The sequence below is a fragment of the Acanthisitta chloris genome, unplaced genomic scaffold, assembly GCF_000695815.1.
Source record: "Acanthisitta chloris isolate BGI_N310 unplaced genomic scaffold, ASM69581v1 scaffold22478, whole genome shotgun sequence".
Classification (NCBI taxonomy): domain Eukaryota; kingdom Metazoa; phylum Chordata; class Aves; order Passeriformes; family Acanthisittidae; genus Acanthisitta; species Acanthisitta chloris.
Window position 1 is genome coordinate 16,044 of NW_008687833.1, and position 12,506 is coordinate 28,549.

The 12,506-nt window shown below is 41.0% G+C and overlaps 1 protein-coding gene across 1 annotated transcript; it reads right to left on the reverse strand.

The window, feature by feature from the left end:
* Nucleotides 1-519: 519 nt before the first annotated feature.
* UBE2L3 (ubiquitin-conjugating enzyme E2L 3) lies at nt 520-8,680 on the reverse strand. Its single transcript, XM_009080797.1, has 3 exons — nt 8,561-8,680; nt 4,582-4,768; nt 520-1,328 (listed from the first exon to the last, which is right to left on the reverse strand). The coding sequence occupies exons 1-3, from the start codon at nt 8,627-8,629 to the stop codon at nt 1,174-1,176; spliced, it is 411 nt and encodes a 136-aa protein (XP_009079045.1). The 5' UTR covers nt 8,630-8,680; the 3' UTR covers nt 520-1,173.
* Between the last annotated feature and the right edge of the window lie 3,826 nt (nt 8,681-12,506).

Consider the following 12,506-nt stretch of genomic DNA (forward strand, 5'->3'; position numbering starts at 1 on the left):
GGAAAACAGCTCTGCCTGATTAAGCTACAGTGACACTTGAAGCACTCATTTAATCACCCAACCCGTGTGTTTCGAACACAGGAGCAGCAGCAGCAAAGTGTACTCTGTCCCAGCCCATTGCTCCGTCCTGCCCTTGAACCAGTGTCGGGCAGAACTGCACAGCAATGGGGCTGGGGAGCGGCACAAGTGCCATCCCATAAACACAGGTGTTTCTGTGCATTCTAAGGTGACAGCAGTGCTGTCAGAGTTAGTACTTGAATTCAAAATTAACATTGCCAAAATATTGATTTTAAAGAAGTTTATCACTGGTACCTCTTGGTCCCCAATTTCTGAAACTCTCCGGGATTGGTTGCAATGTTGTTCTGTGCACCTTTCCCGCTACTGTGCACAGGTGTTAAGGATAAAAGTGAAGGAAGTTTGCAATCACATTCCACTACTCATTCACTACAGATTTTTTGTCCGAAGTTTTCCAAGAGCAGGACATGAGCCATATCCTAATTCAATGACGCACACAAAAACTTGGGTTTCCCCGTTTAATTGACATTTTGTGGTAACATTGGCCAGATTTACATCAGACCCAGACATTATTTCTGATTGGTTTTGTGGGGATGGGTTGGGTTCTGTTTATTATGTTACAAACTGAAGTTCAGGGGAACTTGCAAGAAGTCCCACAAAGCACAGTGCAACATGTAGAAAGAAAAGTAAACAAAACTGCCAAACACTCAATCATTTTCTGCCAGAACTGGGATATTTTCCTAAGACATCAGTTTGAGGAGGGGGATAAAATTCAATGAATGAACTTAAGATAGTGGGAACTGCAAGGAAAAATAAGAAATGACAGCCACAACCTTTTCAATTTAAGGGCAGAATATAAGTCTAAGATATTTTTGATAAATTCTGACAAGAAAAAGAAAACAGCATACTTTAAAGTATATTGAAGCAGTGATTTTTAAACAAAGAAAGCAGAACTAGAACATCTTAAATTTTAATCCTTTCTTTACAGGTTACCTAGCCCACTTTTGATTAAGAAAACTGTAGAAAGTTAGTAACAGCCACAAGTTCACACCAAAAGGTGGCACTTGTCAATTTCCATAGAGTCCTGCTTTACGGGGTGTCTCAAATGCACTGCTCCGATCTTCTAGCATACGGTGCTGACAGCAGTTGTGTCAGATTTTAGTCCACTGGTCGCTTCTCACCATATTTCTTTGTAAACTCTTCAGCATTCTTACAGAATTTTTTACGGTCCTTAGAGTATTCTTCAGCTAGGTCAGCCCGGAGGGGATGCTCGGGCTGTGGATCATTCACCAGTGCTATGAGGGACTGGATTACTGTCAAAAGAAGTATAAATACCGTCAGAGACTAAGATGGTGAGTTTCTGAAAATCAAAATGTAAGCAAAATTCCCCGGTAAGAAAAGAGCTTTAACTGCATTTAAACACATCCCCACAAATCTCAGGCCCTTTCAAGCGCAGGGCGTGAGTAAGTGACAGCGATATGCCAAGGTTTAGTTCAATGACCGTGAATGAACACCAGAAAATCATATTTGTAAACAAAATCAACATGAATAGAGACCAAAGTGCACTACAAACGATTTCCCATGTAACTGGCATCCCATCTGAAATACTCTCCCATGGCTGAGAGAACACCAAAGTTCCCAGACAAGTTCATCTAATGGGATTGGGTAAAGATGGAATTTCCGCCACGAAGCATTTTGCCCAACACCTGTCAGAGAAATGCAGCTGTGACTGGGCTGCTTTTGGAAACCCTTTCACTCAGCTTTGTTTCCCTGTGACTCTTACTTCCCCTGTGACCAGCGGGCAAGTCTTCTCTTTGCTCTGAACTGCCCAATGCAGAGCTGCACCAGGCAAACGCACACGTGAGAGCTGCAAGGTGCATCTCACCCTCTGCTCACAGCCCTGTCATCTCCACAGGAAATGCCATTCCTCAGGTAACAGAGCTGCACCTGCCATTTACATAGTGAGCCTCACACACCACAGTGACATTTCCCTCACCCCAAGGGTCAGGAGTTCCCATGTCCAGGCACTCACAGGCATCTGTACTTGGGCAGTTCTACACAAAGCAGGTGTGCAGGAGGAGAACTTCACTGGCAGCATTAGCAAGATTTGTTTGAGGGAATCTGGGCTACCCAGAGGAATACAAAGCAGCACCAAAACCAGTTTTAAAGCAAGTATAACACACCTGGTTAACTTCATGCATTGCACACTAGGGCCAGCTGCCTCCTCCTGAATTTGAATCAAACACTGACACCTGCCCCTTGTCACTCCATTAGATGCTGGAATACCAGAGCGGCTTCTTTTGGAGCACTGATCTTGTCAAGCTCATACTCTTTTCCACCCTTACTTGACAGGAACAGGGAGCATACCTCAACACAGATACTCAACAAGCCACACTCAAATGCAACTCTTGTTGCTAGACTGCTAAACAGGAACACTCCTTACCACAAATCCAAGTTTAAACTGCGACAAACTGTCCAAGGAATGCAGAACTAGTATTCGCTTCCTTCACAGAAATTCACCAGTCCTGGACTTGGGACAACTGCCATCCTGTCACTGACTGCTTATGAAACCAGCATCAATACTGCATGTGGCAATCCCCTCTGAGCAAAACACTACAGAGAAAACATGTCTTCAATAACCTTAACACAGTAACAAGCCTGAAAACAACAGGACTGTCAGATCAGGAGTTCCTCAAAATCCACAGCATGAAAAAAATACCCTAACAGTTCTTACTAGTATTAAGCATAAAATGATAAAAAGTACAGCAGTAAGATGCACATTTGGGACAGGAAAGGTGAATTAATGATTTATGATGAACCTAATCTCTCTTTCTTGACTGCTGACTGAACAAAACCAAATCACTTCAATGCTGAACTAATAGAGTCACATTATTCCACTGAGAAAGGCCCAAAGAGCAAACAGGCTGAGGGTGACTTTTCAGTGGAGAAGAAATCTGAAGAAAAAGGAACAGACATTTAAGCAGGGCTGTAATAACACTGCCACAGGTTCATACAACCATGTAGCAACAACAGATATTGACACTAAAACAACTTCTTGAAGAGAGAGTTAAAAGACAAACAGAAGACCGTGAAACAGCAGATCATGAGAGATTTGCAGTATTTTGCACCCAGGGCTTGTTCCAAATTCTGATTTTAGCACAGCTTTGATTCACTCTCTCTGATAGAAAGGGACTTGTTGCTTCTCAGGGAGACACTGGTGATTACCTGCAGGCAAACAATTGCTTCAGTAGTTCTAACTAATGCCAACTTGTATTTCAAGCTGGGAGAGACATGCAATTCCTTCACTTAACTAGAAAAGGCTGATAGGATCAAGACAGCTGCTCAGGTGTTAACACAAACCTTCTACACATTGTTTCCATCTCCTCTCTCCCAAGGATCTTTGTCCTGTATAATCTAGGATAAATCTACATTAACTCAAAAGACTTTGGCTTTCCCATTTGAATTTAGAGGTTCTTTTTGCTGCTACCTCTGCTTTCCCCAACACTCAACTGTTTCATCTTTCCTAAAATAACAACAGGAATTTTACTGTTTGGGACAAGATCGCACCAACTGTCAGTGCCTTCATTAGCTTTTCACAGAAAAAAGAAATAGTACAGCATTGTTTCCTACCAGGAACACAGGTCAAGTGAAAACCACCTTGAAGAGTCTGGAAGAGAGAAAGACCTTCTCCTGTGCAGCAAGATGCTTCAGGGACACTGAAGCTCTCCCACTGCTTCAGTGACTGCTTCTCCCACTACTCATCTGAATTAACAGTCCAAAAGAGTAAGAATTTTTCGCATGGATGTTTGCATTTTCTATATGTATGACAATAAATGCTTAACATCTAACTAATCACTACCTGTCAGAAAACATGAAGTTCTTACCCCAACAACTAATGTAAGCAACAACAGCTGAAAACACTACTTGGATCACACTCTCAGTCTGCCATAGAACCTGATGAAACATTTTTCCTCAAAGTACTTAAATTCTAACCCAAAGACACACTGCACACAGTAAGCCTCACAGCAGTGATCTTTTAAGAATTATGCATTAATCTTTACTTTGATTTCAGGTTTTGTTTATGACTCCCCTGATACTTCAAGCCATATGTTCAAATCACTGAACCACATGGCAGATTATAGAACATACAAAGCCTTGAGGTTTTAGACCTTTTCTTTCAAACATCCAGGAATGTCCTCGACACCTCTGGATTCTAAAGCCATTGTTCAGAAAGAACCACGAAATAACTCCCACACAAACTACCAGCAACATTTCTAAGTATTCCAAGGACACCACCTTAATTAACTCTTCAGCCATGAAGAGCATTGTGGTTTCCACGAGGTGGAAATGCCACATGTCAGTGCCATCACCTTACATTCCACTAACAGAATGAGATTCCACAAGAGCTGCACACTATGCTGACCACACATGACTCATGACACAAACCTTACAACAAATATAGCCCAGGAGCAGTGAGCAGCTGACAAGCTGAAATATTATTAGCTTTAAATTTAAACACGCTCGAAGTCTCTCAGCAGCCAGTTCTCTCTCTGCACAGAGTCCTACCTTGGTCAGTTTTGGTTGCTGGCTTCCAGTTTTCAGCACTAATTACTGGCAGACAGACCTGCCCCTTTTCATCGATGTTAGGGTGATAGATCTTTGTTTTAAATGTAATCTTAGGAGGTTTGAATGGATATTCTGCTGGAAAGTTGATTTCGATTCTGAAGGCTCCTTTATCATATGGAGGATTGTCCTGCAACAAGAAGGCAGAATGTCAAGAACGTGGCATATTCTAATGGACACAAGTAAGAAAGAACATCTCCAGACTTTGATCTAACAAACAACCTCTTTTAAAGGCACTTTCTTCCAACACATCTGTGTGTCAGGAAACATCCAAACCTGTTTGGGGAGAGAGGCAATACAACCTGTACATTTGCATTCACTCTGGAAAAAGCAGACTGCCACTGTCCTGCAGCTGGCTGCACTGGTAAGAAAGCATTCAACCCCACCTTCTCCCAACATGAGTCCCTACCTAGCAAGTAGCTTTATTACCAACTCTGTGTTTCAAAAAACATTGTGAACCCTTCCCGAGACCCATACAGAAGTCTGACAAGGGAAATGGATGTGTCTGAACCCAGTTATTTTATGTGTCTCACAACATGGTGGCACGAACAGCAAAGCAATTTCATTTGTCAGATCTCCCTAAACGTTCCGAGGACGTTTTAGTGCTGACTACACAGAAATCTGCTGAGCATTCATGGGTACTAAAGATAGATATTCACTGCGTCTGCTGATGAGAACATTCCCAATCTGTATGCAGTTTTAGCACCCACTCCTATCACATCAGTTCTGAAGGAGCATGAGAGGACCGTGAAGTAAGCAAAGCAGTTCCTCATGCTGAAACAGGAAAACAATGCCCAGAATCTCACTTAGAAAACCTGTTCGACTATTGGTAACTGCTGCAGACACTAACTGCAGAAAAAAAGGCAGAAGAAAAATAAAGCATTGCTACATTTAAAGCTTATGAAAATACTATTCTGCACTGAAAACACCCACTATGGCATGAAGCCTTTCCAAACACTCTGGGAACAAGAATCAAAGGATGAGTTTCCAGTTGGTATAAAGTATAATCACACACATTCTTCATTAGCAACCAGACCATTCCCTGCAATCAAACCCACTCCAGGATTTACCAATACTTGGAGGTGGGGAGTGCTCTATGAAAATATTAGTCAACAGAAATCATTTGATTTTAGGTTCATCCATATGGAGGATCTGGTTGTAAGAAACACAGCCCAAGTTCTGCAGCCAAGGGAAGAGGGAACTACAGCAGCTTTACAACCACTTTTTACCCAAGTGATCCTAAAAGCTTTGGAATTTTAACAAATAACATTTGGTGGTAGTGACAACTTAGGCAGTCAGTGCCCTCTCCCCCATGGCTCGTGTTCTTGCCTCCTTACATGCTGTAATCTGTGAGGTGCTCAGTAAACTGACAGGGGAAGTGACCTGCCTTAAAAACATCCACTTTTTGCACTGCACCTCACCAATAAATTGAACCAAAAATGTATGTAAGGGGTTGCTCATGTTTTAAATGGACAAAACAGAATATTCAAGCAATTAATTTCCAATTGTTTGTCATATTTATTTTGACAAGAGAAACAGAATTTTAAACTGGAGTATTTTTGCTCTGCAAAAAACGTGTCCATAGCCAGCAGTTCTAAGTGAAATGAAATTCACAGTACACCAACAGTACCTCTCACAAGAACAGAGTCTGAGGTAGATAGTTTTGTTTTGATATTAAAATCAAATAAGTAGTATACCTTGGCCACCCACAGTACAAAAACTACCTTATTCTACAGTTCAGAACAGGAAAAGAAGTTGACAAGGTACCTTCAGTTTGCTTCTCAATTGAGAGAACACCCTTAAAAACTGACAGCTGTTCTGAAACAAAAACTTCTAAAGCAGTACCTCCCACAGTATGAAGACTGTTAAAAACATTCACCTTTATCTTTCACACCTTCATTAAGCAGCTGACCAAAGTATTGTCTAGTTATAGGGTTTAATAATCAGTAACTGGTTACTCCTACTGAAGTATATTTCTTTAAACCCTAAGCAAGAACATTTTCTAAAATGAAAACAGCATGTGAAATTTCAAAAGCAAAAGCTCAGACAAAAAAATTAAACTTGCAACCAGCCTGTGTATTGCATTTTAAGCCATCAACTCTGGTACCAAAATAGCTAGAGAGATAGTAAGACTAAAGCATCTCCTGTAGCACATCCTCAGAATAACAACCTGTACTACTACTTGAATACATACAGCACATTAGTAGTTACTATGGAAAGTATAATTTCATTACAGAATTCTCCCTTAACTACACCAGTAGTGAATCAAAAGCTATTCCCCACAAACCAAAAGGCAGGCATGGAGCACAGTTCACTGCATCAACGTGTAAACACTTGTGATGCTGCAAACCTTTACACAACAAACACTACACTCACACTCTGGTGAGCAAAAACTGTTAAAATAGCTGCTGTACATCACACATTCCTCATTTTAACAGGAATAAACAAATGTTTCTGTGTTTTGCTTTATTAGTCATATTTACCAACTTTACTCTGCTTCAAAGTATTATCACAGCAGTAAACTGTTACACATGAACCACAAACACCAGAGTGGCTGATTAAAGCTTGTTGCTCCTCAGCTCTGTCAGATTTTAGTGTCAGATCCTGCTTGCCTGATTTGCAAGAGTAGTGTCAACCACTCCAAGGAATCACTTGCAGGCACAGAAGTAATCAGTAAATTGTTGACTGTACTGTACAGCATTTAAAGCACCAAGGCTCAGCCATTCATTACCTCAGCCTGTGGACATGAATTCTGAACGGCCTCCGACTGCCGAGGCAGAGGCACTGCCACAGAGAGGGTTAAAGTCTTTTTCATATAACAAACAGACTCACACTGGCTCAGGGAGGCTGTGGTAGCACCCACAAAAAAGCAGAACTGCTGCCCCAGTGGCACAGCCCCTATTGCTGCAGACTTAAAAGTAGCTCATACGACCAAGGGAGCCAATTCCCACTGCCATGGGCCACAGCAGTGGAAAGTAAGAGAGGTGAAAATCCAGGGGCCTTTCAACCAAGGAGTTCAACGCACTAGACTTCCTGCTTTCCCCTTTGTAACAAATCCTCTGTAGTTGACTGATGCAGTTACCTATTTTGATTAAACAGTCCCTTGCAAGTCTACAGAGCTTGTAAAAAACTTCAATGAATTGTTTTTTTTTTGGCATTAACTGATGCCTAAAGTAAAGGCACTTTATTTAAAGAGCTCACTTCTGAAAGTGAGCCAAATCTTTTCCCTGCATCAAACTTTGCCCAATACTTGATTTTATCCTCAAAATAAATCTAGTCAATTAACAAAACACATATTAAGGAGTAAAAGTATTTCAATACTTCCTTTTTTTCTTATGATGATTTTATACTTTAAACTTAATGTAAAAAAACTTCAATGTAAAAACAAACTTCATCTGCTTCCCCCTATCCACTTCTCTCTCAGTAGCCCAGTGCCACCACAGCCCTCACCAGGACCAGGTCTACAACAACACAGCAGCCAGGCAGGGATGGATCAGAGGAGTCTAGAACACCTTACAGTTATGTAAGGACTTTTCTTCTTCTTAAGAAACACCTACTGACATTATCAGACTTGGATAAAACAAACCACAGAAGACACTCAAATGAGACAGGAACATTAGACTCTTTGCCCAAGATTACACAGGATGTCTGAGGGGCAACATGAATGAAACCCATGAGATACACAAATATAGATGATATTTCAGATGCTGACGTGTCACCTATATAAACTTGCCTTGTGCTTATGAACAAGCAGCTGCTGCCCAAACCTACAGCTCTGAGGTTTTATAATAACAAAGATCCTTGCCAGGGTGCAGAATTATCTATGGCCACCAGCAGCACTACTAAACTGTGGATTTATGAGATACAAATGGTCCCCACATTATGTTAAAGCTCATAAGAATAAGGAGCAGTCTCTACTCACAGGAACGATAAGCCCTTGCCAGGTCAATAAATTCGCTTCGTCAACCTGGATATTACGGAAGTTTTTCATTCCACATTTGCGGATTTCTTCGAGCTCCTGAAAAGCAAAGTGCAACTGTAAGTTAATAACTGTATTAAGCAAGATACTCATTTATTTTTCAAAATGCTTAGAGGTCAATGTGTGTTTCTTTAATGTTAGAGAAGCTTGAGGTTTTAGTGGTGGCAACCCACACAAATAGCACAAAATTCTACACCTGTAAAAAGCAAAATTCTCAAGAGATATTAAAAAAATTTATTTTTTGATATGTCAGGAAAACACAAAAATGCCTTCATTACCAACATCATCATTACAGACATAACAAAGCAGAAGTATTGAAAAGGTACACTTAAAAATGTTTTTCGAGCTGAAATGTAAATCAGTGCCTTTGGTAACACTGAGGCACAGAAATAAAATGCATCTTAGGACTCCTCTGAAAGAGAACAGTGATTTGGAAGAACTATTTCATAACAGTTTTAAACACGGATACAATCACTGAACAGGAGAATTATTTCAACTGAAAGCACACAAATTCCTGCATCACCACCTTAAATTGATGCAAACGCAGAACAATATCAATCTAAGCCAAACTAGCTTTGTTTAGACCAGTAACTCGAGAAGATTCAGCATACTCTGTTTGGTAGTTCCGAGCTCACAGCACACAGTAAGAACTCTCTCTTTACAGCTGTGTCACTCTGGAATGAGGTATCTTTCTGCACCACTCAATCATCAGTCACAGCATTTTTAATCCGGTAATGATCCAGGTATCACCAAAACATGCATTTTGGCATTGTAAATATAAAAATGATGTACAAACCCTGGTGTAGGGACTGCTTCCTGGAGTATTTCATAAGACCTAAAAAGAAACACCTCAAGGTTTCGCTTTCCTGCCGCCCCTGCAACAGTTACAGCCCTGTGCTGGTCAGCTCTGCCGTCTGATCTTTGAAGAGAATTTAACTGAATACTAATTCAGAAGTCATCCACAGTGAAACAGAAAAGTTTCCCAGTGCTTCCAAAACTGCCGCACATGCCTGTGTGGCTGCATAGCTCAGGAAAAATGTTGCTTATACAGCAGCACGGGTGAGCTCTGCCCTGGCTGCAGGCGCCTTGCAAAGTTAGGCTCGGTATTATGATGATACAACCACCAGCTACAAGCGAAGGCACTGACACCCTAGAAACCAAAAACGACCAGTTCTGCTACAAGTGCTCTACTGCCCATGGTTTGCTTTTTTCCCCTCGAATAGCTCTATGTTCCTCTTGGATCAAACCTTTCTGCATCTGACTGGCAGATTTAATACTTGCAGCGACCTCTTGCATAAACTCAGCATCATGACAAAATGCAAACCCAAAGGGAAATGAGATTTCCAAACACATGAAACAAAAATCACATGAGAGCCACACATCAGAAAATGAACACTTGCATTCCCACCCCCTGCACCTACAAAACCAAGAACGTACTCCAGACATGGAAGTTTCACCTTGGAGTCATGGATGCTGAACTGATGCCCAACACAATCTTCATGACACTAGAACTGCCTAGTGTAGACCCATGGATTAATCCCCAAATTCCACTGCTGCTAGATTTATGCAATGTCACAGACAGTTTGGGTGCTTTTTTAAAAGAGGTAAGAGGATTATCCTATTTCCTTAAAGCAAGAAAACATATAAAACCCCCAGAAAAATAATCCCATGAAGCATATTTATAGGGGTAGAGAGCAAACCAAAATATTCAAAAGAAAATAACCTTTGTTATCACAGCTCTGAGATGCTTTATGATCCCTGAAACTGCAAATCCTGACAGCGCCTTACAGCTGGCCTGGAGTGCTCTCACACAGCAGTCACTCCGGGAGAGCCAGACAGATCCCGGGCTGACTCTGCCCTGACAGGGTCAGGAGAGTAACTCGCTCAGAACAGTTTTGTGGCTCGCTCCCATCACACACAGAGTTGTGAAGTCCTGGCAAACCACTACACTCCGCAGCATGTAAAAGGGATAAATTCCATTCCACACTAGAGGTAACACATCAAACACCGGGAACAAAATAAGCTAATTAACCAGGAGGTATTTAAGCATGAATAAACATGCAGTATCACAAGTGCCTTCGCTCTAAAACAAGGAAAATGGGTTTAGACTATTTTCTAGTTACTACATAGAAAACATTACACGTAAGACAGAAATTTCCCACATTGTCCCAGTGGGAGCGCAGCTTCCATGCAGGAGTTTTTTTCCCAGGTTCAGACAATAGCACTACACTGTTGCTGGCCTAGAGAACAATTGTCCAGACACAAAAAAGGGAGGGTTATGACTCTATACTTCAGGTATGTTATTAAGCTAATAAAACAAATTAGAAAAGCGTGGCTTCACATTACTGGAAAATTAAACACCTACATTAGATAGTTAGACTCAGGGTAAAAATTGGATGCTGAATTAAGAAATGCAAGAATCCCATGCAGAAATCATTACAAAATTATAGAAATTTGTATGAAAGCAACAAGAAGTTTAAAACAAATACTCAAATTGTTCCCCATTTTCCCTTAAGTCCATCACATGAGAGAGGGAATCAAACAGGCTGGAAGACACAGAAGGGATAGTCAAAATTTATTCAGGACATCTTCCTCTTCACACTGACACGTGAGGCCTTTGCAGGAAATGACTTTCAAAATCAAGAGTGGCAAATTACCAGAGTGTGTCAGGCTTGTATCCTGCACTGCTGCTGCGGCCTCAGGTCCTGCAATGGGAACAGCTAGGAAAGGGACAGATGGGGATAAACCAGGCAATTCTGTCCCTCACACGCAGGCAGAGCTGCAAAGGTCATGGACAATTTACCTTAGCAGAACACATGCCTGAACTATGTGCTTCATACAGATTCTCTAGTATACGAGAAATTACTTTTCTTATACTAGAAGTGTTTCAGATTTCACAGGGGACTCCAAACGAATATGTTCCATGTTAGACTTATTGACAAATTCAACACTGCACAAGTCACGTTTCCAGGAGTGGTAAGAGCTTTGCCATTCATAATTTAAGGGTGTGAAGGGAGGTTGTTTTGTTGGTTTTTTCTTCTGGCAACTGCGAAAACCCATAATAAAGATCTAACTGCCTCAGAGCTATGGAGGCAGACACAGCTACTGTATGAATGTACTGTTAAACAAGTGAACGAGCTACTAAATACTTCCAAGCAGCACAGATTAAAAGTTAACACTGCATTTAACACAGGTTTGAGCAACTCCAAAGGGACAAAAACTACTTTATGAGGTAAAAGGATAGAGTCCAGATATTTATTTCAACATAACATTTAAGAGTCTAGGCAGACAGTAAATAGATTAATTCCTTTTCTGTCCTCCACCCCTTAATTTTGTCAAGTTACATAATTAAAGGAGCACAGGAGGAGTGTAACTAAAGGTTAGAAGACTGCAGTAAGAATTTCAATCAGTCTTCATTCCCTGCTCTGTTATCAACCTTGCCTGTGACCTTGCTGCATTGGTTCCCCCTCTTACAAAACAGAAACGTCTTACTTCACGGGGCTCTCTTGGGAGAGGGTTTTTGGAGTTTGGCAATGTTCAGAGAAAGCATTATACTCAGCACATGGAGAAAACATTGTTTCAGAGGTGCTTTCTGATCTTCAGGTATACAATGCTGAAGGTGTAAGAGTACATACTACCTCTCATATGTGATAATTCAGGATTTAAAATTGCGATTTTTTGATATCGTGTCATCCTTTGTGCTGTTCACAGCAAAAATTACATGTTTTAAATTAAAAAGGAAAGTGGCATCAGCTTAAAATGCAGTTAAGTCTTGAAAAAAAACCTTTCAACTGCAACTGTTTTGTCTGTGCATCTTTCAAGTTTTGGGACCTCTCTAGAAAACCAAGCCAGACAGGAAAATGCAGTGAAGACAAATACTGGAAAGAGT